Source organism: Oculina patagonica, chromosome 14 (assembly GCF_052425735.1).
Source record: "Oculina patagonica isolate OP01 chromosome 14, crgOcupat, whole genome shotgun sequence".
Lineage (NCBI taxonomy): Eukaryota > Metazoa > Cnidaria > Anthozoa > Scleractinia > Oculinidae > Oculina > Oculina patagonica.
In genome coordinates, this window is record NC_135771.1 from 18746857 (window position 1) to 18772860 (window position 26004).

The 26004-nt window shown below is 38.2% G+C and overlaps 2 protein-coding genes across 2 annotated transcripts in view; both read left to right on the forward strand.

Annotated features, from left to right (window-relative positions):
* LOC144638721 (uncharacterized) overlaps positions 1–26004 on the forward strand; it is a 48512-nt gene that overhangs the window by 9321 nt on the left and 13187 nt on the right. Inside the window, exons 4-9 of the mRNA XM_078497947.1 lie at positions 19373–19508; positions 20393–20447; positions 21308–21382; positions 22593–22732; positions 23165–23213; positions 24818–24981. Of these exons, the coding sequence (XP_078354073.1) occupies positions 19373–19508; positions 20393–20447; positions 21308–21382; positions 22593–22732; positions 23165–23213; positions 24818–24981 (619 nt within the window). The remainder of the gene's footprint in view (positions 1–19372; positions 19509–20392; positions 20448–21307; positions 21383–22592; positions 22733–23164; positions 23214–24817; positions 24982–26004) is intronic.
* The window catches only part of LOC144638724 (uncharacterized), a 74515-nt gene continuing 63022 nt past the window's right edge, over positions 14512–26004 (forward strand). The window contains exon 1 of the mRNA XM_078497951.1: positions 14512–14994. The gene's annotated coding sequence lies outside the window, so the exon portion shown is untranslated. The remainder of the gene's footprint in view (positions 14995–26004) is intronic.

The window sequence follows — 26004 nt, forward strand, 5'->3', positions numbered from 1 at the left end:
CCTTGACCGTTCAAGTTAGCGTAGCAGACATCTGTGTACGTTTTTTAGTGTGTTTAAAAGAGTGCGCGATCGCGAGAATCCCGGGGTATCCAATCGAACGTTCGGTAATCGAACTCAATCGAACACCAATCGTTCGATTGTGTTCGGTAATCGAACATAATCGAACTCACAATAAAATTTGGTCAATCGAACTCAATCGAACGTTCGATTACCGAACAATGAACAATCGAACTCAATCGAACGTTCGATTACCGAACAACCAACAATCGAACTCAATCGAACGTTCGATTACCGAACTCCTGTTTGTTTATACTGCGTTCATATTGTACGGTGCACCGTTCCCCTAATCCTTTTTTGGCGATTCGCCATACCCCGGGATAGGACGATTGTCTGCACAATAGCCACGGGCACACCAGTCTGCCACGTGGTTGGGAGAAATTTTGCCAAATGTGTGTTTTTCACATATTGAACACAACTGCCTGTGTTGCAGTGAATAAAAAAGGTGCAACTTCTGTTTGAGTGTAACGGTGAAAAGCAGGGCAGAAACCATATCCTTCCTTCTAATATAGAAATGTAAGCAATAGTGCATTTCAGTTATTTTACCGTCGTTTTGTTCTCTTCTACCAAATATATTTTACTAAACATTTACATTCAGTTCGATATTTGGACGTTTTTATATTTATTCCATTCAATAAAAGTTGATTTTGATTAGTCCTGCGTGATTTACTTATCAAGAGAAAGATTCCGAAGAAAATCGAACCCGATTGAGTTCGATTGTGTTCGATTATGTTCGATTGGTTCGATTGGTTCGAAAATCGAACTCACAGCAAAATAGATGTTCGATTTTGTTCGATTGCCGAACCCAATCGAACGAGTGGTGTTCGATTGGGTTCGATTGATTTTTGGTTCGATTTTGTTCGATTGGATACCCCGGGGAGAATACGCGCGCTGGAAACTACGGCGCCTGCTACGCAGGCTATCAAGCCTGTTTCATTTATGAACACCAGAGAAATAGCCCTTTTATTGCATATTACCTAAAATACAATTTACCATAACAGTGGTCATTTCAAATATAGTTTTATCAAAAACCATTCAATATCTGTTCTTATGAACAAACATGAGTATTTCGCTCGTTGGCACTTACCGATAGGTACAACTAGTAAATAAACGCTAAAATTTCGCGCCAAAATTAAGGAGTAATTTGTCACCTATGATATTAACTAAGTAACTCGCAGAGAAGTAAGAAAATCCACAATTTTTACACTGAGTGGCCGAAGAAAAAATATGTCGAGGAACACGTACGAATATATCAAGCCATATCTTCAAATTTGTCTGCGATTTACGATAAGCAAGCCTTAGTCCAAAACCGCGATTTACCAAGCGCAAACTACTTAAACGGAGAAAAGCCTTGATCAGTCTATCTCCGGACGAGATTTACAAGAAATTTAAAAAAAAGATCTCGAGATAATTGTTTAAGACTCGAGGCAGGCGAAACCGGAAACCAGAAGCGAGCGACTTTTAGAAAGTCAAGCGTTTTCATTGTCAAAGGTGAGAAATTCTTTCGGTATCCTGTCCTTTCCTTTTAAAAAGTTGATCGTTGCCATGAAGCGTGATTTACGATAAGAAAGCCTTTGTCCAACTGACCTTGATTTACCGGGCACAAACTACTTGAATGGAGAAAACTTCAAAAGTCTTGATCGGTCCACTTCCGGACGAAATTTTAATTTTACAAGATGATATGCGGCATCAAGAAAAGAAATTCAAAAGAGATCTCGAGATGCATTGTGATTATTTAAAACTCGCGGCAGGCGTTTGCTTTGACAGAGGTAAGAAATTCTTTCGACATCCTTTTCTTTCTAAAGATTGATCATTCTCATGTCATTCTTCATGCTCGGGCTCTCAGCACATATATTTATAAGACAATTGGGCCGGCTCAAATGGTAATTTTAAAACGTTTTGCTGTTTCTAAAGTTTATCCTCGCTGAGATCAAGACTTAACCACAGTGAAGTGAGTTCGATTCGAGCCCGCAAAGCGGCCCATTCAAAGCGACGAAGTCGCGAAAACGAGCCACGCAAGTCGCGATAGGTCGACCGTCCCGGCGTGTTAAATTAATAAAGACGACGGACTTTTTCTAAAGTCTAGCTTGAGTCTAGCTGAGATCCCCCACAACAGCAAAACATGACAAAATGATGTCAAGATGCTGTTGCGTTCTTGTAATTAAACGATTTACCGTATCATAATTAATAATCATCCAAAATAGAAAATTAATTTCCAATCAAATGTCTGAATTGTAGAAAAGGATGAACAGCAAAGAAAAACCGATAAACATAGTCGAAACTTCGGGGGCAACCTAGTTTTTAACGTTCTTGGTAGCCTGTGTACAGCCGTCCCGCTCCGATGAGCGGAGCGGGACGGCTGTACACAGGCTTTTTTCTTTGGTGAATAAATTAAATTGCTGATTTTAGCTTTATTAAAGGTTATAGCTTTACATTTTTTTAATATTATTTGATACCTTGATTAAGGGAGGCAATACATTTGCGTGCGCGCGTGACATCCCAAAAACGGTTGCGAATGGAGTTTCAGTTATTTCAGTTACGAGCCGATTCTTCGTTCAGTTTGACAAGGCCAGCCGCGGTATAATTCAAGTCTATTGAAAGCGTCATGGCAATATTACTGGTTCTATTTCTATTGCGCATGCATAGGTAACCTAATAAATCGTAAGCCGGAACATGGAAAATTCCGGAACACTCCGGAACATTCCGGAACATCCCGTAACATGAAAAAATACATGAAAAGTTTCAATACAGACATATAAAAATTCCAGAAATATTAAAAGAAGATTAAAAAACTAACAAAAAATAACCAAAAAGGAAAAAAGAGAAAAGAGAATAATAGTGTGTTAAACAATTCCAGGCAATGTATGACCGCTACTCCTCTCTAAATCCAGCACCGACTGAGGTGAATAAAAATTGTTTGGTCAGTTTTGAATTATTATGCAAACATTTTTTCTTTAAAAGAAATAAACGAAAGAAGTTAGCTTTTTTGCAGTGCAAAATTTCCTAACGGAATGAGGTTCCAGGTACATCGAATAGCCCGGGGTATCTGCATAGACTGGGCTGGGCAGTCAAAAGTGGTCTTGTAATTTAGCCTAATTTAGTTCTTAGTTCTTAGTTCTTAGTTCTTAGTTCTTAAATTTTAGTTCTTAGAGACAAATGCTAGCGGTTTCAGACAAGGTCGCGCACGAGCGATCATGCCGACAGAAGATTACAAAAATTTGGACAAATTTAACTGTGATGTAATGTATATGAAATGATTCATATATGAACTGCGGATGGACATGAATGTGATAAATGATCATCGCAGTGAATTTCAATTTAAGCAATTGGAATAAAGAAGCCTGAAAAAAATTCAGGGCTTCAACGGGATTCGAACCCGTGACCTCCGCGATACCGGTGCGATGCTCTACCAACTGAGCTATTGAAGCCACACATTGGGAGCGAGGTCAATTGTGAGTTCATATTTTACCCGTGAGAGGAGTGAAATGATGTAATGTATATGAAATGATTCATATATGAACTGCGGATGGATATGAATGTGATAAATGATCATCGCAGTGAATTTCCAATTTAAGCAATTGGAATAAAGAAGCCTGAAAAAAATTCAGGGCTTCAACGGGATTCGAACCCGTGACCTCCGCGATACCGGAGCGATGCTCGAAATCATTTTCATATTCATGCGCAGTTCATATATGAATCATTTCATATACATTACATCATTTCACTCCTCTTACGGGTAAAATATGAACTCACAATTGACCTCGCTCCCAATGTGTGGCTTCAATAGCTCAGTTGGTAGAGCATCGCACCGGTATCGCGGAGGTCACGGGTTCGAATCCCGTTGAAGCCCTGAATTTTTTTCAGGCTTCTTTATTCCAATTGCTTAAATTGGAAATTCACTGCGATGATCATTTATCACATTCAAATTTAACTGTATTACACAGCAACTATATTTTTAAGATTTTTGCGAAACGTGACCTTCAATTTCGAGTTTTTTGCGTTTGTGAACCGGATGAAACTGAATGGTTTACAGATCTCAACGAAAAATAATTTTTCGAGAAGCCGACAGTATCGCGCCACGTCTACCGGCTCGCTGAACATAAAAGTTTTGTATCTATTTTTATAGCGTTTTTTCCAACGGTTTAACCAAACAAAGCCTTCTCTGACAACTTAGCTGCAAAAATGTTTAATCTGCGATAATGAAAAACAGTCGGAGGAGTATTGGCCGCGGAATAAAATTATTTATCACTACCGTATTTACTCGAATGAGCGCCGCCCCCGAATCACCGCCGCCCTCGAATAAGCGCCGCATTTAGGACAAAAAAGTTAATAAGCGCCGCCCCCGAATAAGCGCCGCAGTCTCGATGCGGCGCTTATTTGAAGAATTTCGTTTAACTTAAAACGGCACTACAAAGCAACTGTAAGACAAGCTTGAACATTTCTTTGCATCAAAAGCGATGTTTTGCAGTTATGAGTGATTGTTTTTTCGCTCTCCCATTAGTTTTTCTATTCAACACTCTAACAATACGTAGTTCTGTAAATGATGCGAAAGCCGCCAACCTTTGCCAGGACAGCTAGCGCTACTTCTGTCTCAGCAAGAGACATACTGACAATCAAAAGACGCTCTTTTCAATAACTGTAAAAGATAAGATTCTTTCTGGCGTCCAAATTTTAAATAAGCGCCGCCCTCAAATAAGCGCCGCCCTCGAATAAGCGCCGCACTTGAGACGCGAAAAATTTAATAAGCGCCACGGCGCTTATTCGAGTAAATACGGTAGTTCACTTTAGTCATCGCTGGTGCTAAACGTTAACTGAAACCCTTCAAACTTTGATTGACGGAAATCGTGGAAACGTTCCGCGAGTGTTTTTATTTTTGAAGGCGTGTATCAATTCAAATGGTGGTAAGATAAAATCCAGTGAAAATAGCATTGATTGCCCGAGCGAGAAGTTTCCATTGCCTTTATTATCTTTGTTCGAGAAACGCGACCAAAAGGAGTACTGGAGAAAGTTTGGCGAAGACGCGGGGAGGCCGGGGAGGGTTCTGGTAAGACTGCACGAACGACTTTTTGTTTCACCCAAACATCAGGAAATTTATTTCTTGGTTTGGCAATAGGATAAAAAAGCTGGAACGCATATTTCTGCACCATACCTGTGCTGTTCAGTAACTAGCATTTGCCTCTGTACCCAGTCCAGTCTATGCAGGGCTACTCGATGTACCTGGAACCGAGATAAATATCTTCTCTTCAAGAGAGCAGGAGGGCATTTTGCGTGCGCATGCGTGCAACCGCTGTACAAAGACCGCGTGATCTTGGGAATAAAAATGGCGCGGAAGATTCAAACTTTGTTTTTTGTACTGTTTATCGTCACATAATTTAATATAGACGTAAATTTCGCTAAGAAAAAGTGTTTTTTGTGTGGCAAGGCTCTTATAAAGCAGATTTTCTGGCCTGCTTCGGGATCGTTGTTGCAAATAATGGGAAAATATGTGGGACAGGTAGGAAAGCCTTCACCGACAAAAATCAAACAGGCCGTAAAAAGAGGAAAACATTTATCCGTGTGCTGGAGTGTGATATATTAGGATCAAAACTTCACATCAAATCAATTACTGTAATACAGGCAGAGTGCGAGCAATATTATAGCTTGTCGGGAGATTTTTTGCCTAAAGGGACGGCCACCAAAGAAAAGGGTTTTCCCTGAGGGGAACGACATGTTTGGGTGTTCTGCACATGATAATGCAGCTCACTGATGACTCCAAAGCAAAGCCAACTTGCCCTCGACTGGCAAACAGGGTTTCCTGGAACAAGAACTGCAGTTCTTTAAAACACATTTGACGACACAGAAGTAAAACAGCCGTTATAACAGAATGAACATCAAACTTAAAGAAATAAACGTTGAATGAAAAATTGAAAATAACATTGTTTATAGTTAAAAATTATTTCTTAAGACATTTTATACAGCAGTTATTAGAACGTTTCTGAAAAATATATATATCGCTTGTTCGTTTCATGCTATTTTTTGACTGGTGATCAAGGCTAGATTTTGATAAAGGAGCCAAAAATGTACTAATTAACATAGTAAAATGTAAACAAATAGTCTACCAGCAAAGAATTACCATAACACTTTAAAATTAAGACCGATCGCAGTAATTCTTTTCTTGTTCAACAGAATAATTGTTGTATCATCGAAATGTGAAGTTATTTTGACCAATGCTCACGTTTAAGGAAATAATCACAAACGATAGTTTCTCTGTTAGGATAAACCAGCGAGAACGTACGTTAAAGAAAGCTAAAAATTTCCACAATTGACCATTTTTTAACGCTACCTTCGTAGCATTAGACGATAGTTTAAGTACTTCAGGCTCCATATATCATCGGTAGACGCTGGAGATCAAGGCTAGATTTTGAGATTTTTGCATTGTGAGAACGACTAAGTTGTAGTTTTATGACAAATCTGAACAAAATCATGACCACTCGCTCAAACCCGGGATACTTGATTAGAACATCGTATAGTTAAAACTGCTGTTTTATACTTTAGTACTAAATAGCCGTAGCGCTTTGTCCGTTTAGATCTCCCGGCTATTAAAAACATGGGCAAGGTATTTAGGTTCTCGACATTCGGTCGCCATTTTGCCCACGTGCAATGTTTAATACACATAGCCAAAGTCGATCAGATAAACAGCACGCCGACACCAAACTTTGCTTGTTGTTGTCAGAAGATAAAGCAAGGACTCTTAGTATTGTATACAGCAAGTAAAACTTAAAACACGTTTCATTTTGAGCTAGAAATTAGGCCATAAATTGTGGAAAATATGTAAACAATCGATAGCAGAACTTCTCTGTCGTGCGCACTAGTCCATATCGACGCATGCGCACGCAAAATGCCCTCCTGCTCTTCAAGAGATAGTAAACGGAGAACGAAGAGGACATGATTCCGTTAACAAATTTTGCACTGCAAAACAGCTAACTTTTTTCGTTTCTTTTAAGAAAAAATGTTTGCACAATAATCCAAAACTGACCAAACAGATTTAAGTAACTTTAGTCGGTGCTGGATTCAGAGTAGCAGTCATAGGGTACCTGGTATTATTTAACACACTATTTTTCTCTTTTTTTCCTTTTTTTTAATCTTCTCTTAATACTTCCGGAATTTTTATAGATCTATATTGAAAATTTTAATGTATTTTTTCATGTTCCGGAATGTTCCGGGATGTCCCGTAATGTTCCGGAGTGTTTCGGAATGTTCCATGTTCAGGCTTTTATCGACGGCCCTGCCGCTCCGGCTCTAGTTGTGTGAACGACATTTTAGCACATTCTACGGAAAGCGTGACGAAAGGTCAAGAAAGCATGACAAAAGCAAGGCCGTAATTAAACCTTAGCCCTACACGATTCTTTTTTACTTCTTATCTACGCCGTCTCTGCTGTCTATAAAGTTGTCTTTCAAGGTATATGTTACTTAAAAACCTCTTACCTACCAGAGCCAAACACACTAAGCAACCAGCGGCCATATTGAATTTTTAATGAGATTCTTAATTTGGCTAAGCAATGGCATCTTTCAGTTTGAGATAAAGTACACCTAGATTAAGCATTTAAAATGAATTCCTCTCCCTTTTCCGCATTGTCTTACTGTACTGTTTAATCGTACAGCTCCCTGGCGAACTCCTTGACCATTTGCATTTGGAGGTTCAATTTCTTTGATGTTCAGACTCTTCAGAATCACTTGGCTTAAGTTCGCTGTGACTTAAATCGCTTACATCAGAGTCGGGATCGGCAAAAATTTCAGCAATAGCTTCATCTGTGTCTAGGGCTTTCCACAAGTTGCTCGAGATTTCCTAAAAAGTTGCCCGTAATTTCTCAAAAAGTTGCTCAAAAGTTGCTCCAAAAATCCAAAAAAGTTGCTTCTGACAATAAAAGTTGCTCGAACGTTGCTCCAAAAAATCCAAAACGCTGCTTCTAATCACGAGAATTTCTCTAAATATATGCTAATTTCCCTTTGAGATTAAGATTTCTAAGCAGTTTTATGCAATTTTACAGCAAAAGAACTATCTAAATGACATATTAAGGGTAAAATATGTTAAATACAAGGATTTCTCTAACTGAGAAATATCAATGACGTCATGTTTGCTGACGAGTTTTGTAATGTTTTTTAAAACATAACAAAACCGAAAGTTAGTCAATCTTCGGAAACGTTCGTCTTGCCTTTGAACAACACTCGGATAATCTTCGGAGATCTTCGGTCTGGAAATTGCTCAAAATGCAACAAGTTGCTCGAGAGGAAAAAAGTTGCTCGTGGGGGAAAAAGTTGCTCGAATCATGAAAAGTTGCCAAAAAGTTGCCGAGCAACTTGTGGAAAGCCCTATCTGTGTTCAATCTCCCTTCACGCACTCAAGCCGCCATTCTGTAAATTGTCCGAGCAAAAAGCAGTTTTATGGGTCAGCGGTGTTTCAAAAGTAGTGCCAGACCTTTCTCAACAACCGGTGATGATTTATTCAGGGAATCGCGAACAACCAGGCGATGTCCTTTGGTTGAGGACGTATATATACGTCCTCCGTCGTTGCGTGACAACAGAGAGGACGTGTATATACGTCCTTGGTAGGCAAGGGGTTAAAACAATAGGAAATATACAAGGCCGAGTTCCGCGACTATTGTTTACACACGGACACTTCACCGACAGGAAAGAAACACTCAACGGCGGAAATATTTTGGCTCGCAGCTGAACATGCCAAAGATCATTTCTAAAAGACTATAATAGGACATAATTTCCTTTTGGGATTTTTTGGCGGTAAACTTTCGCAAAAAAGGCTCGCAGAATAGCCTTCCCCCTCCTCTTTTGCTGGTTTGCACTGTCTTCGAGAAAAACTAGAACTATGGTCACTTCAAAACAATAACACACGGCAACAAAACCAAATAGCTTTTAAATTTTAAAGAATGACGAGGATTAAACGTTGCAGTTACAGTAACGTAAAGTCAGGGCTAGTGTTCGGGTTAGAGTAAGGTTAAATGTCACGAATGTTGTGTAAATACCGAACCGAACCTAAGCCGGAAAACCGATTTATTTTAATTTTATAGGAGATAAAACTCGCAACAATGGCAAAACAACTTCAGAAAATGACGTCCTTTATCGATCTGTCCGAGGCTGATAAGCAACAGGCTGTTAAAGATTTAAACAAGCTATTGGTAAAGATGAGGAAAGTTATCTCCAAAGCGAGAGATACCGTTAAGAGCTTCCGTGCAGCGGCTGATAAACTTGATGCAGTTTGGAAGGACTGCAAAATAGCACGTGCTTCTGGAAGTATTGGTGGAATAGTAGGTGGGTGTCTCACAGTCGGTGGAGGAATTGCGACAATAATGACATGGGGGACTGCCACGCCTTTGTTTGTAGCTGGGATGGCTGCAGGAACTGTTGGTGCTTGTACAACCTTGGCAACAAGCATCGCAGGAGCTGTCGTGAACTCTTCAGAATTAAAGAAAGTCGAAAAGGATTTGCAGGCGACTTCAGACGGCTTAAACGAGTTGAAGAATACTGTTCAGTTGTGGTTGTTTGTGAAAGGGAAAAGGAGACTGTTGTACATTTGCTTCCTCGCTGTGCCGACCCTGAAGTCTGGTGACCCCGCCGTGATAGAGATCCTCCGGAAGGTGGTTTTCCCTTCCTTTGCCACCCAAGTGGATTTAACAATATTCGGTTCACTGGGATGGGCCGCAGCACAAGCTGTAACGAAAGAAGTCGCGAAAGGAGGAGTAGAGGCTGGGGCACGAGCAGCTGGCAAATTCATGGTTGGAGTACCTGAATTTACGAGCACAGTCGCGAAAGGAGGAGTAGAGGCTGGGGCACAAGCAACAAGAGAAGGGATCATGCAAGGAGTAGGACAGGCGGGCGCACAAGCAGCCGGCAAATTCATGGTTGGAGCCGGTACTGTGTTCATGGTTTGGGGAAGCATAGATCTGGGCTACACCATCCGAGATTTAGTTGAAAACAAGGGATCTGATGCGGCACGATTTTTAAGACAGAAGGCAGACGAACTTGAGAATTCTCTGTTGTTGAGTAGTAAGAATTAGTAAAAAAAAACCTACAACTACAGCAACAACTTTCTGGCATGCTGAATCTCTTGTAAATTTGACTGATTTATTACTGTCGTGGGATACGCGTGCATATTACCAGAAACTACGCTCGCTTTATATAAAATACGATAAGGTTTACATTTTAAGACAATGCGTTTGCATTTTTAGTGATGGCCTGGAATGATCGTCAAGCAGTATAGAACTAGGGGTCACGTGATACGTCTCATTTCAGCAAGCTTCAAAAGATTATTCCATCCCCGCGCAATTTCGCCAGGTGTGGCTAAAGTGTGAAGTTTTATTTTACTTCGGCCTCATCAACCATCACCCCATAGACATATCGAGCTCATAATAACTATATTTGCCCGAGGCTGTATATAGTTTACCTTCCAGAATTATGAAGCTTTCAGCCTTTAAATTTGGGATCGAAAGAGATTTTTTAGTTACATCAATTGATTAATCATCATTCTGTTGATCACACGGTAATAGTGCATCTATAGTGTTTCGAATTAAAGCCAGTTTATTCCAAATAATTGCCAAAGTTTGGAACATATTTCTTAATCCTTTCTTTCTCCCCTAATCAGCCTAAGTTTTGAAAGTATTTCGCAATATTCGTAATAGTAATTGGACCGAGTGGAGTACAATTCAGGGAGTAATCGGGCGAGTATTTTTAAAATCGGCCAAGCGCGCAACTAGGAAAACAGCAAGAAAAAAACCATTTAAATGCCCGTGATTGACGCGCGAATGGCGTAGGTGTCCAATGACAATTTGAAGTTGCTCAAATTGGATACCTGTAATTGGACACCCACGTGATCGCGCGCCGATTACGCGGCAAATAGGCACGCGCAGAACCAATCAAAATCGAGAATTTTGTTATAGTTACGATTATTTCAGAAATTGTATCGCCCACTTTAGAAAAAAGAAAGAAATTCAGGGCGAGTATCATCTTGCAGTCACTTTTGATCTCGTTACTGGGACAAAACAAAAGATGAGAAGCCATATTGTCCCAGTAACAGCCCCATGAAACTTCAAAATGAGACTCGCCCCAGATTTCTTCTCGTTCCTGAAGTAGCGATTTAAAAGTATTATCCTGCTTTTCAGTTAGTTACTAAATCTAACTTCACTCAGGTTTTGCATGCATGCAAAACGGGTTTTTTTAAAGTGGTTTTTCTGTCACAGTTTCAAATTGAGTTGACACTTATCGTTTCTTCCATAAATGGGAAGTACCCACCAGAGCAGAATAACTTTCCTTTGCAATATTTTCCATTTCAATCGTTGTATTTTTTTAATCTCACTTTTGCTCTTAGTCAACTATCCAAGGCAATGTTGTTGTATTTGTTCGGTTACTTATTTATATTTAAACTCATTTACCACTTTATTATTTTTTTATTGATTTGTTTATATCGTCTTTATTTTATGAGGGTATTTAGTAAATAAACCCCTTCATGCGGCTGGTATATTGGAGGATAATGCCCGAAGCTGAAAGATTGTCGAAAAATGAACAGTTGGCCGAGAAGCGAAGCTTCGAGGGCAACTGTGAAATTTCAAGGACAATCTTCCAGCCAAGGGCATTATCCTCCAATACACCAGCAAGCCAGAAAGGGGTTTATTTAGTTTATAACCCTCCGATTTATTTCTACAACGCGCTTCATCGCCAGTAAATTTAAAGGAAAACCCTAGGTAATAAACCCGACTAAACTGTGGTTGAAACAAATGTAAGTTGATTGGTTTACGTGATTTTTAACTCGTGATTTCATTAAAAGTCAGAATTGAATAATGTGACTTCATTCGTTTTGTGCCTGCCTACAAAATCGGGCGACGGATATCAAATCGGACGGGGTATATTCGCTGATACCCGTCGTCCAATTTTGTACCGCGTGATGCGTTTTGTCCAATGAGCGCGCGCAAAAATTAATGGGTGGGTTATAACAGCCCATTGTTGAATAACTATAGACAATAGAGACAAAAGAGTGTTTCTGTCTCGGAACTATCGGTCTGATAGTTGCCCCGCGGAAATTTGATGTTCTTAAAACTAGCATACCGTACTTTCTCGATAAACGCCGGACCCCGATTAAACGCTGGCCTCATATAAACGCCGGGTCAAAATTGCTAGTTTTTAAATAAACGCCGGGGGCGTTTGTTCGAGGTCCCGGCGTTTATTTGAAGTCAAGCTAACAAGTAAATATACTCTCTTTAAGGGGCGCTATGACACACTAGTACGGTATGCTGCTTTGGAAATTTTAATAAACGTTCAAAAGAAAAGTCCGGGGGTTACATAGCTACGATGGACGCTGTACAACAAAATAAAACCTAGCAAAGTTCACGTTCCTGTCTTCATGACTGACGCATTTCCTTTCTTATGTTTATGCTCACACTCACATTCGTTGAAATCTGGAATATCCCTCCAGCGTTTGCTTATTAGTTGGACGAAGTCGTTTAAAAACGAGTGAGATGTTGGCGACATTGTCGCCTATGAACTTAAAACTTTGTACCCATAACCTTTACTTGCATGCTCCTTTATTGTTCATTTACCGTTTATGTTCTGTTTGTCACAAATCTTGATTGCAACATAAACGTGTCCAATCCGCAATAATGTACCTTTGGGCAATTATCAACTTTAGAGACCCAGGGACAGTTTTTCGGGGCAAAACGAAGAGAAAAATCGCCCCACTTTGACAAACTGCCCTTTGGTCTCGGAGATCGGTAACAGTAAATCAATCTGAAAAATTTACAGAAAATTACAGTCCTTTTATAAACGCCGGGCCCCGATTAAACGCCGGCTTCAAATAAACGCCGGGTTTACCAAGTCAAGTTTGAAATAAACGCCGGGGCGTTTAATTGAGAAAATACGGTATTAGCCCTCGAAGTACGCTTCTCGGGCTAATATTTGTTTTAAGAACATCAAATTTCCGCGGGGCAATTATCGGCCTAGTTCCTCGACAGAACCACTCTGTTGTTTAAATAGTCAACGAGGCGCAGCCGAGTTGACTTCGGCTCGTAGAAAACGAGGGCGAGTAGTCTAGTTGTTGTAGTAGAAACTATAAAGGATTGCAGTCCAAAACTTACACCATTTTAAGGCACAAATTGAGAATAATTGTCGCGCGCCCAATTAGACTTCGAGCCCGAGTTTTTTTTAGGAGTGAATAGTCAGCGAGACGCAGCCGTATAATCAACGAGACGCAGTCGCTTGTAGAAAACTCTAGCGAGTAGTCCCATTGTTTTAGTAGAAACTCTAAAGGATTGCAGTCTAAAACCTATAATTTTATGTACTTTTCAGCTGTTAGTTGCATATCACAAGAATCTGCTGACGTGCAAACTGGTGACGTCACTAATGGCTGAATGGCCATTCCTCTAAATCCCGGATAATCCGGGCTTAGCATAATAACGGTTAATAGCTTGTATTAACATAGCCTCAACACCAAGGTCAGTGATACCGGCAATTAAGAGGAGCGTTAATTTCCATGATCTTAATTTCCATTATTTTGGCCCCAATTTCTCGATACTGTCCAGACGTTCTTGACTCCTAGGATATGGCATTATTTCATCAGGGTGGAAGTCTGCCGGTATCACTGACCTTGGTGTTGAAATAAACTTGTTCCTGTTATCTCAACATTTTTTTTCTTTGTGTACGTCGCGTTAATTTTCTTTATAGGGGTCATGAATGGTGCCTCAAAATGTCGCAGTGCTTTAAGCTTTTGCTCGCAATACTCGCAAAATTTTAGTGGGTGCTCGTTTGTTCGTGCTCGCACATTTTTACAAGTGCTCGCATGCTCGGTTTTTAGTGGATGCTTGATGCTCGCAAGGCTAATTTTTGTCAATACTCGTGCTCGCAAAGAAAAACACTGTGCTCGCATGCTCGCAAATGCTCGCAAAGACCATTCGATACGCCTCTTTATTTTGAAATGTTACCCACTCTTTCGCGTTATTTTCTTCAATTGGGAAGTAATTTTTCCTTCAATTCGCGTTAATTTAAGTCGCGTTAATTTTAAATGCCTTAATTAACACAAGCGTTAATTTCCTATAATATTTTAAAAAGATATGTCAATGGCTTTTTGAGAAGCCCAAAAAAACAATCACGTGACAATATTGCGGTCGACAGCAGGAGTCTAATGATTTGCGTTGGATTTTTATAGTTTATTCCTTTACAGTTCAACGACTGTTTTAAGGGAAGAAAACAAAGGGCCATGCCTGTATTTTTTAACACTTATATAGCATTAACATCATTGAATTTTGTTCGTCATTTATTTAATGTTTTTAATATACTTTCGTTTTCGCATCGCGTGATTTAATCATTGGTCACGCACGCTTTTTTGTGTACAATGTATTTCGATTTTTCTTGCTGCCTATCATATTCAGAAAGCTACCTCTGTCTATATTTATCCCGGCGAAATTTTCTACTGAAATGAATCCTTTACCTTAACTTCAATAATCTTAGCTCGTATATTAAAAAGTCTTGTCATGTGCCATTATATTCAGCCAAATAGTCAAAACAGCAGTAGCTATTTCCCTGGTTGAAAAGTTAGAGCTATAAATACTTTTCAGTCCGTGACAGATGATGGCTCGAGCTAATCGACTCACGACCGGCCTGGATATGTATATTAAAAATCAGCTGTAAAACGCATCACCTCTTTACATGTAATGCAACGGCTGAAATTCAGGGCAATGAACGTGTTTTTTTTTTTTTTGACAGGTCACGCTTGAAAAATTCTCGCGATTAAATGCTTGATACACCGCACATGCGTTTTTAATCAATCACACAATCCCGTGACCATGTGTAAATACTCGTATAAAAGCAGACGACAATAGGATTATGCATTATTTTGTGACTCCTCTGTGGCATAGGGACTTGCTGCACTGTTTTCTTCGTTCTTCAGAGGTCTGTCTCAAGGTGAGAGACTAGTATTTTTAAAATGTTTATAACTGCACCCATCTTTAAAGTTCTTCCGCCAAGTTCATGTTTGTACTTCCTTTTTCGCATCGCGTGATTTATTAAATTAGTGCAATTTCTCTCGCAAACGAAGATCAGATCACGAAATGAAGCGAATAAACACGCTTGTATTTCAATTTTTTCTTACTTCGATCTCAAATTCGGAAAACTACCACAGTGTGTATCAGAAATTTCTTAACTGGGTATGTTTACCTTTCAATAATCTGAATTATTTGAGCTCGCACGATCTAAAATCTTGTGACCTTGTGTAAATACTCGTACTAAAACCCCTAATTTCTTCGTTCTTCAAGATCTGTTTCAAGGCGAGACTTGTATTTTTAAAATGTTTATAGCTTCGTTCGTCGTAAAGTTCTTTCACCTAGCTATATAGTGCATGTTTATATTATACTTCCTGTTTTGCATCGCGTGATTTGCAAATTTCTGTGCAATTTCTCTCGCAAACGAAGATCAGATCACGAAATGAAGCGAATGAACACGCTCGTATTTCAAATTTTTACTTCCTTCGATCTCAATTTTGGGAGGCTACCACAGTGTGTATCTAAATTCCTAGGTATGTTTGCCTTTGAAATAATTATCTGAAATAATTGGAGCTCGCACGATCCAAATCCTTGTCGTGTGCCATAATTTTCACTGAACCAAATAGTTAGCCAGCTATTTTCTTGGTTGAAAAGTTCGAGCTATAAAATAAACACTTTTCAGGCAGCTCAAGCTAAATCGACTCATGCACCCTGTGTTTTGCCCGACTTAAATTGAAGTATGGATGTACGTATTTTATTATAAAGTCATTTCAGAGAAATGAGCTTGAGAAGCAAGCCTGGCTTGTTTGAATGAACGAATAGAAAAACCCTAATTGTAGCCGCTTCCTCTGGTAGCAGAACTTCTTCGCATTAAGTTTTGTACAGACTGTACAGGCCTTGCGTGGATAAGCCCGCGAACTCGCAAAAACCTCGCGAGTAAATGTTTGATACACCGCACATGCGCCTTTATCAATCACACAATCCCGTGACCTGGTATAAACAGTTACGGTAAACACAAACATACCGACGACAGTATGTTATCTTTTGACTTTGCACGGCGGTGGATCCACAGGCTTGGTCCTCTGTTGGCATGTTTTACATATTGTTGCTCTGTGTCCTCCGTTTAGATAGCACTTTACTTTTCCAAGGTAAGAACTGAAATAACGACTTGAAACGACTGAATTCAGGCCATAATTTATGCTCTCTACTTCCGGTTTCAGTTTGTCGATCGAAAAGCCACAATTTGCTTTCGTAGGCATTTTGATATGACATACTCGATTGCCAATGATACAACTTTATAATTCGTCCATTTCATACTGTGTCATAACTTTAACTTTAATAGTTTCCAGTATTTTATTTGCGGCCTTTTTGCCTTCATGTCACTTCACGAAACGAAAGCGAAATATGAATTTCCCCGCGAGCAGATTCTCCTGATCTTTTTAGTCTTTATTTGTTGTCCGTCGAAGCTAGTGGATAGAAAATAATATTTCACGGTCAGTAAATATTCTACGTTATTTTGATGGTCTCACTGGGCGATACTTGTTTTATACACACGGTAAGCTTTTACATGTAACTTGCCGTGACGTAATTGCAAAGTATGCAGCGTGCGCGACTACTGAAAGCGCGGGAAAATATAAGTCACATGACAAGATCATGTGATCAACACCAACAATTTCCTTGCGTGCCGAGAGAAAAAGTCAAATGTCAAGATGGAATTTCATTTAATTGTTGCTGTGTGCCGGTTTACTGATGGACCAAAAGTGGATATAGCATGTTTTACCAATTTTTCTTTTAATTGCTGGCTGGGAGATGTCGGTTAATTCACAAATACATTGTGAAACGGTTCTGCAGAAACGCCACCGCATGGCTAGTTCTGTACAGACAAGCTTTCAAGCCAATCTTCAAAATTCTTGGTAGGGTTCAGCTTGTGTTTTGGTTATTAAGCTTTAATACTTCTGTTGACTGAAGGATAGAAGTGTTTTCAGTGTTGGAAAAACTAAGTTCTTTGGTAATTGATATGAGGACCAGTTTATTTTTTGTGTAATATTAAATCACTAAGCTGATGAATGAATGAATGAACTTTATAGTTATTTGACACAGAACTAAAACAGTTAGCCATTGATAAACATCAGTTTTATACATTGAAGCTGTGCAAATGAAGTAATATATTTAGTAAAAATGTATGATATAATTTTAAAGATATATACCGGTAATAATCTTGATTGACTTGATTATAATTATAATAATTAAGTCAAGGAAAATCATCATCATCATCATCATCATCTTTGCAGCACCTCCTGGTGGTGCATGAGGCCGCAATTCAAAGAAAATACTCGTCAATAATTCTTGAGTTCTAAATTGAAATCTCAAGATTATATATTATTATTATATATATTTTAGTGGCTGAATAAGTAAATGATCTTCAACCAGATCGTGATGAAATACTGCCCACATTGATAATCAGCATTTCACAATATATTTATAAAGTATATATAGAATACTTCATGGAAAGTGTGCACGTATGGTATTCATGCACCAGTTGGTGAAGTATCAGAAATTGAACATGTGAGCGCAGCAAACAAGTGAGATTTCTAAGACGAACCCATCAGTGCGTAAATACAGTACAAAGCACTAACCATGTGATATTGTGTTTATGATATATACGTACTAAGATTGCCATTGAAGTTATTGAACGCCCCATTATAATTTTAACAGCAAGCTTAGGCAGCATTTTAGCATTTACAGGCATTTGGCAACATTGGTCTTCGGAAGCAAGTGTAATATATTGTGACACTGCTACCACCCTTGAAAGGCCTCTTTCTTAAGTGAGAGCAAAATGCAAGCTTACTGACTGCAGCAAAAAATCTTGATAGCTTAGTAAATCAGAGTATACTAATGAAAGATACTCTTGTACATTTGCCAGGTCCTACAGTACCATAACCTTGAAGACTCCAACTGCAATATAGCCCTATAATAAGCATTTCTTCATTTGCCAGATTTATTTGTTGGCCAACTTAAACATTTTATATTGTGCCACTAAAACAGCTGTATACAAAGCTAAGGTAAGAGTTTATTAAGTAGTTTCAAAACTGAAACTGTGAACATACTACTGCCCAAAGGAAGCTCTGAAATAACAGTGAAATACAGTGGAAGCTCTTGTAGGCGACCACCTTGAGAATGTGAAAAAATGGTTGTAACTATAGCAGGTCCGTCCTATACAAGAATTAGCTCTCATAAGTGACCATGGGCTGAATCAATAAAGACTGATTGCTCATTCTCAGGGTAGTAGTCTTTCTCCAGCCATAAATCATCACCAATTTTTAATTTTTTTAGAATGATTTTATTTTTTAACTGTAGAGTTTTTACATTTCATTGTAATTTACCCTGAAAAACCATTTTTTGGAGAGGCAAATAAAATCTTATCTTTAATTTGTCAAATTTATCAACCAACATTATTAGGCATTGTTATACATGTATATAGCTGGAATTTTTTTACAACAGCAATCTTCAGTAGCAGAACCTTAACCCTTGATCATGAGGAGGAAACAATTGTTGTCAGCAGGAGTATAATGTTAACTGTCTTAAGGCCTGTCTTAGGCCACCCTGTTGCAACATGTTGGACGTGTTGTTGATGATGTTGGACCAAGTTTGAAAATGGTCAGATTTTTCACCCAACATCTTGCAACATTTTTGGATGTTGCATGATGTTGTGCAACATTGTTGCACTGGAGCATGCGCACTAGTCCAATTTGCACCATTCAACATACTGCAACATATCGCAACAGGGTGGCCAAACGCGTGCAACATGCTGTGCACAACAATGTTGCATTGAAATGTGTGCGTTTGGCCAGCTGCTTCACAACATCTCACAACTGACTGTTGCGTGCGTTTGGCCGGGCCTTTACGATAATTTTTTTGTGTTTCAGTATCATGAGTGTGTTAATGGGACAGCCAGCTGGTGCAGTTAGAGTCAAGAGATCTCAAGATGGGTTTTTTTACAAAACTGTCATATTGCTTAAGAAGAATGATTGTCAAAGAAGTAAAGGCAAAGTATATATTCCAAACACTATTGAAATGGCAAAAATCAAAAAGCCGAATACTGGACAGTATAAAACAAAGGTCCAGTTTTCCAAAGAAATGTCAGAAGAGATGGTGAGGCAGAAACTTCAGGAAACTTTTTCAACCTTTAACTTAAATGGAAGGTAAGAAAATTTCCATGTGGGAGGGGGGGGGGGCTGCAGTGACAGATGCAGTAGCAATATAATACTGTTTAAAATTATTTTACATTTTCTTCTATCTAGGATTTTTTGTGCTGCTGTAAGTCAGGACAGTATCACCTTTCAGTTTTATGGAACTCCATGTATATGGGATGGAAAGACTATTAGAGAAAGGTTAAAAGGCAATTCAGTCCTCTACATTGTTATGGAGGATGATCAGGTTTGTCTGAAATGTTACCATCTAATGTGCTGATATTTTATGTGTTTTTTTTATTCATGATTTTTTCTAGTACAGTTATTAATACTGGTAAATATTTTTTGAGGTTTAATTATAAGCCTCTTTCTTGTCTTCTGCGTTTGTAAACCGCACAAAACCGAACAGTTAACAGATCTTTAACAGAAAACTAATTTTATCACCAGTTTATGAATGCTTTTAAAATTGTGCAAAACTTTGTCTAACACCTCAACTTTGATGATGAATATAATAATAATAATAATAATAATAATAATTATTATTATTATTATTATTATTATATAATAATAATAATAATTATTATTATTATTATTATTATTTTAAGAGGAAGCCTCCAATCACCTAGGGAAGGTTTTCAGGAGGGTCCTCTAAGAAAATAAATGTTAAACCTTAAAATACATTAAAATCTAAAATACAATAAAAAGACAAAACCTATACATGTGATACCATGCAACATTTGAAAACCTGAATTTGAACATTGTTCTTTTTTAGATGATTCAATTTTTGCCTTAATCTCTTTAAATCAGGTGGCTGTAATTAGAAACTAAATTTTGATTTGTGATGAACATTAATCAGTGCTTCTATTTTAAATAATTAGATGAATGCATTCTTGAAATTGACTAATGGATTCAAATTTCCAATAATCAATTCATTAATGTTCTCTAGGGGGTATGCTTTACCTGGCGCGACTGTAAGACGCATTTCTTATTTTATAGCTGGTGGGATACATTTCATATGACTATAAGAATGAGTCAATGCTTCTGACCTGAATGAGAATTTTTGTAAATTGCTAGGATCTTCAGGTGTACATAGCATTGAACTAACATTGTTACTTTTTGAATGCATTTCAGAGGCCTCTTTTGGATGAATCTGGTATGGTAATGGTAATTGATGAAAGTCAACAAGGTAAATCACTTCTAACAAAAATTATCACAGAAATAGACTTGTGGTAAAGAGTTATGACTACTTAAGACAATACATAATTATTATGTGACTGTATCTTAACTGTCAGGTGACTTAAGTGGTATATAACCATTTGACATGAACATTGAACAACTCTTTGAAAACAATTCTGACAAACTTCCAAGGAAGGAAAGGAAAAGAGGAAATTAGAAAAGGAAGGAAGGAAAACAAAAGAACAGCCTGCAACAGGGGAACAGGGGGCCTGTAAAAGGGGAGAGGCAATGGGGGAGGGATCTGTATACATGTGCACATGAATTTTTTTTGAACAAATGCCACCAAACTTTGTGACTTTATCTGAAATTTACCTGTTAACAATTTGGCATGATGTCATTGTTTACTGCACTTGTTTTTGCAATGGTGAGGCACTCCTTGTTATCCGTCAGCCATACATAAAACATATCCTGCTTTATTATTCAACAAATGCGCACCCTGCCCATATATGGTCAAAATGTTAACGTTATCTGTCATCCGTACATAACAGATATCCTGCGATATACGTAGGTTGCGAAGATTCGTCCGAATTCTTGTAAAGCGCTGCATAATAAAGTTTTTCTTTCTGCAGAATGTGCTTTGTTGACAATTTGTTGAATAATAAAACAATTATCCTGCTCAATCTTGCAGAATATCGTCTGATTTTAGCCAACTTGGCCTATGGCCTCGTCGGCTAAGTATCAGGCGATATTCCGCGCGATTTAAGATTTAATTTGAAAATACAGAAGTCTGTGAGTTATTAGCGTACTGCGGTATTTTAAGACTGAGACATGCTAGGTTACTAATAATATTGTTATGCTATTCATTTTAAGGTACCGGTACGTGCATTGGTGGCCATTTGGCAGTACATTATTTGACAGCCACAAGTGGCAGCTCAACATGTACAGGTGAAGCATGTCTGTCATTTGTCCAGAAATCTGTCAGTATGCATCAGTTTTCTGTACACTGTAGTTTGCATTCCTTTTCATTCCCTCTCTCAGCTTACCAGACAGTCTAGAAAAGTAAGTTTTCCATTTTACTTTTGATCTCTTCGGTAAACAGAATGTCAGTGTTCTGTTTGTAGAGGTGTTTGTGAAAAGCATCAATTTCCTGTTTGTGTTCCAAATGCCATCAGCACAGCAAAAAAAACTACTGGGAAATATCCTGTGATCATTGACCATGCTTTGGCTTCTTTGTTTATAATTTGCTTACCGTAAAGTTCCGTGTATAAGCCGCACCCGTAGATAAGCCGCACCCCCGATTTGGAATCTCAAATTTTGCAAAAAATATACAGACAATAAAGTTTGAAGTTCAAGTGAAGTTCTATTGGAAAACAAACAAGGGCAATCAAGCACGGTTTCAAAACACTGACACAGCGGTTGTTGCAATGTTTACTATAAATTTAGTCTTACGAAAGCGAAATTTCACTTGTCGTACCTCCTTTTTAGTTTGAGTTCACAATATCATAAACTTGGATGCTCTCTTGACATCATTTTTTTGAGATTATCACTTCTCAACACTCCTGAACACTTGAAATACTCGTACGAATGGTACGCAAATGATGAATGCTTAGTAGCCAAGCTTTTGAAATGTAGAGAGGAGTCTGGGCATTAAAAACAAACATGGTGGCACTTTCTTCGGAAGAAACCACGTTTTTAAGATTCTTGGAAACTGCTACCCGCAACAGGATAAAAACTTCATGCATAATAAGAGTTTGATAATCCAGCAGATGCATTTGCTGTGAAGGTCAATTAAAAAGTGAAGCGGTCGGCCATTTGCCTTGTGACGACGGAAAGACATGCTTCGAAGTGACGGGCAGGCCTCACTGCAAACGGGTTTGCAGAGGAACCAAAAGGCAGTGAACAACAACAAAGTTTTCAGGTTGTTATATGTTTATTCAGTAACGTCTTGAGAAGTTTTTTATGAATATTAATTAGGCCTTTTAGAACTCCAACCAGCGATGTTTCCGTAGATAAGCCGCACCCCCGATTTTTGACTTGAATTTAGAGGAAAAAGGTGTGGCTTATACATGGATCTTTATGGTATTTTGTTAGTGATTCAATAAAACAGTTTTGTGTTCAGTTACCTACAAATCAAACATTGTAAATCCTTTGACAGATATGTGTCCTGGTAAAAGCATAAACAGTGTACATCAAACGAATGAGCAGCTCAACTCTATGAATGGAAATGTACCTTTTCTGGATGGTGCACAGGCTCTCTCCAATGAACAAACTGCCTTATATAAAGATATTGCAGAGGTATTTAATCAAAATAATCCAGATACATGTAGCTTGGTATTCTTTTAATGGCCAGTCATAACAGAGGATTGCATTGACTTGTAATGGTATCAATTGCAATGTTGTACCTTAAGTTGATTTGTAATGATTTTTTTTGGAAGATTTTTGTGAGACAATTTAATCTACAAGAGCAACATTTGAAATGGGTCTTACTTTCCAACAAATGTATTTAAGACATTGTTGAAAAGAGAAAAAAAGTTAAAGAGAGTAGTTGAACATGCCAAAGATAGACCCTCATCAAAATTACCCTTTGCATAACAAACTGATGTGCAGTTGTTATTATTATATATGAACAAAACAAGACGATTAGCTTTTTAGCTTTTTGCTTGACTGCATGTACCGGTATGTGTGGATTCAGGTGCAATGAATGTCATTGTCATTTTTTTCTTGTAGATGTCACTTAATGTAGAGTCTGTAATGGAAGTGGATGACAGCCAACAAGGTACAGTACATGAACTGGTTTTCAGCAATCACTTTTTTTTACTTCTTTGCTTGTTTACAAGCAAAAGGAAGGAGAATAGCGGTTAAGTTGGGTAATCTCGAACCGCATTCTTGTTAACTCTCAAGGGACTGTTTTAATTTCTCATAGGAATACTTTCCGCTGTGGGTGATCAAAGCGCATGACTTGTAAAGTGTCACTCTATAGTTGTGCTTCAGCACTTCCGTTCTTGTAGAAAAAACATGACTTGTCAAATTTACAAACATTATATAACAATTAAAAATGTGAGTAGCCCAAATCTTACATGACATAACCAATTAAGAATGTGAGGGGTTCAGCACTCGAAGGCAGCGAAGTTTAAAACGATTAAGAACGCAATTTGTACTGGTACAAGTCTTTAGGAGCTAATATTAATTTAACCTAAAACGATTAACAACGCAAATTTGTACTGGTACAAGTCTTTCACACACTAAAACGTACGTTGCTAATAGTTAAAGCTGATTTCCAGTCCGTACTGCGCAGACTCGGGGTTTGTTTTCGTTTTTGTTTTGAATTCGTTGAAACGTTACACTTCGGTGACAGCATACATGAAGTTTTTTAGTCTGCCATTACAGTTCGTTTCCTTCAAGAATTTCCGATGAGCTGAAACGTCGGTTTGAAATAGCGTCAAGGTTCCTCTACTGGTTATTATTTGTTCTGCAAGGATATCTGGTGTTAATAACGAAGAAAAAAGTAAGTTTGTCGCGGAATTTTTAGTTTTGCTTGTAAACATTTCTTCTTGTTGGGCTCACATAAACATTGCAGCCGAGATTGCGCAGTACGGACTGGAATTCATCTTTAACTAAAGGGAACTCATTTCGTGACAATTGATTATTTCTGCTGAGTTGCACAATTTAGAATTGCAACATTCAATGCAGGTGTGAAGTGATAATTATTTACAAGTTTTTTTGTAGCCTGTTGTGAAATTACTTTCTGTGGAAGCAGTAAACACTAAAAGTTTTTGCATCTGTTCAGAAGTTAATGCATCGCCATAGAAAAAAAAAACGTTAGAAATGGCATGTGTAGCCATAAGGTAAAGAATAACACGAGATGAAGCGGCTATTGGTAATATCCAAACGAAAATTTACGTCTCAATGTGTGGTTAAGATTGGGTGATGAGACAAAAGGTAACTCTGTCGTGCGTAACCTTTATCGGGAACCCTGCATTAAGCTGAGTAGAAATCTTTCTAACTCTAAAGGAAACAGCTATTTTGATTAAAGCCAAGCGTCAAAGTTTACCATTTTTAACCAAGCCTGAAAGTATATGAGTCGCAAAGCGCCCAGTCATCACAACTGACAAATACAGCATTTCCTCTTCGAAAATAAAAAAATGCTTGAACTGAAAGACGTTTGAATTCTTCCATGATATCTCAAAGAGATCTTTGATTACAATTCTTTTCTAATCCCAGAACCCTTCAGACTAACCAACCAACCAGCCAGCCACCCATGCAACTACCTAAATTACAAAAATAATAAATAAACAAACAAAATTAAACAAATTAATTAATTTAGCAGTACAAACATAAAATGGAGAATATGATAGTTACAGAATTATGTTTCTATTGCAGTTTTGTTAGGAGACAGCATTCTATCCAGAATGTCTTTCAGTGATGGAAATGTGGCAATGTCAGCTCAGAGCAATAGACCACTGCACAGTCAAGTACACAATGCCTTGCCCAGGCCTGGAACATCAACAAATATCACAGACTTGGTTCCTCAAAACCCAGTACAGGTGAATGATCTCTTAATTGAGAAACAACATACTGATAATATTACCTTTAAGAATTTTTAAGATTTATGACTGAAATGACCAGCCCCAGATGTCACTGCAAACAGCTTTGCAGAAGAAAGAAAAGGCAGTAAACAACATGTGTTCAGTTTGTTAAGTTTATTCAGCGACATCTTAAGAAGTTTTTATGAATATTAATTAGACCTTTTAGAACTCCAACCAGAGATGTTTCCATAGATAAGCCACACCCCCGATTTTTTACTTAAATTTTGAGGAAAATGGTGTGGCTTATGTACAGATTTATGTACATAGATCACAAACTTATAACTACGCTACGACATTGACTGACCAACATTAAAGAGAGGGACGAACCTAATGACAGACAGGGGGTGATTTATAAGATCAAATGCTCCAACTGCCAGGCCTCTTACATCGGAGAGACTGGTAGAAACCTAAACATGTGACTGACTGAACACAAAGGAGCGACAGAAATGGTGATGTCAACAATCACATTTCTGAACACCATCGACTTACTAACCCATATGCTGCGCGCTTTAGGATCGTTACCTTCCTTTTTTGCTCGTTACGTGTAATAATGTAATAATGTTTTCCAGCTTAATATTTTTTACGTCCTCCTTAAGTGTGATTTCTCAGTCTCCTTTCCTCTTTCTATTTTGTTTATATCTTTTTGGGTCACGAACCCAAAATTCTGTTGTTCTCTTTCCCCTCTCCTTCTCTCTCTAAAAACATTTACAGCATGAAGAATTCCGTATTATTTATCGTAACAACATGGTGGCAATATCGCAGCTTAAACTAAAGAAACCTTGTCGTAATAACATAATAACGATGTTCAACTAGAGAAACCTTATCGTAATAACCGTAATAATTTAATAATGATGTTCAACTAGAGAAACCTTGCTGAAATAACCAGCACCTTACAAACCACTTATTCATGATGTAAACAGGACCGACAAATTAAACCCACCAAAAACAGCACTACTTAATTTGACTAACAATAGAAGAAAC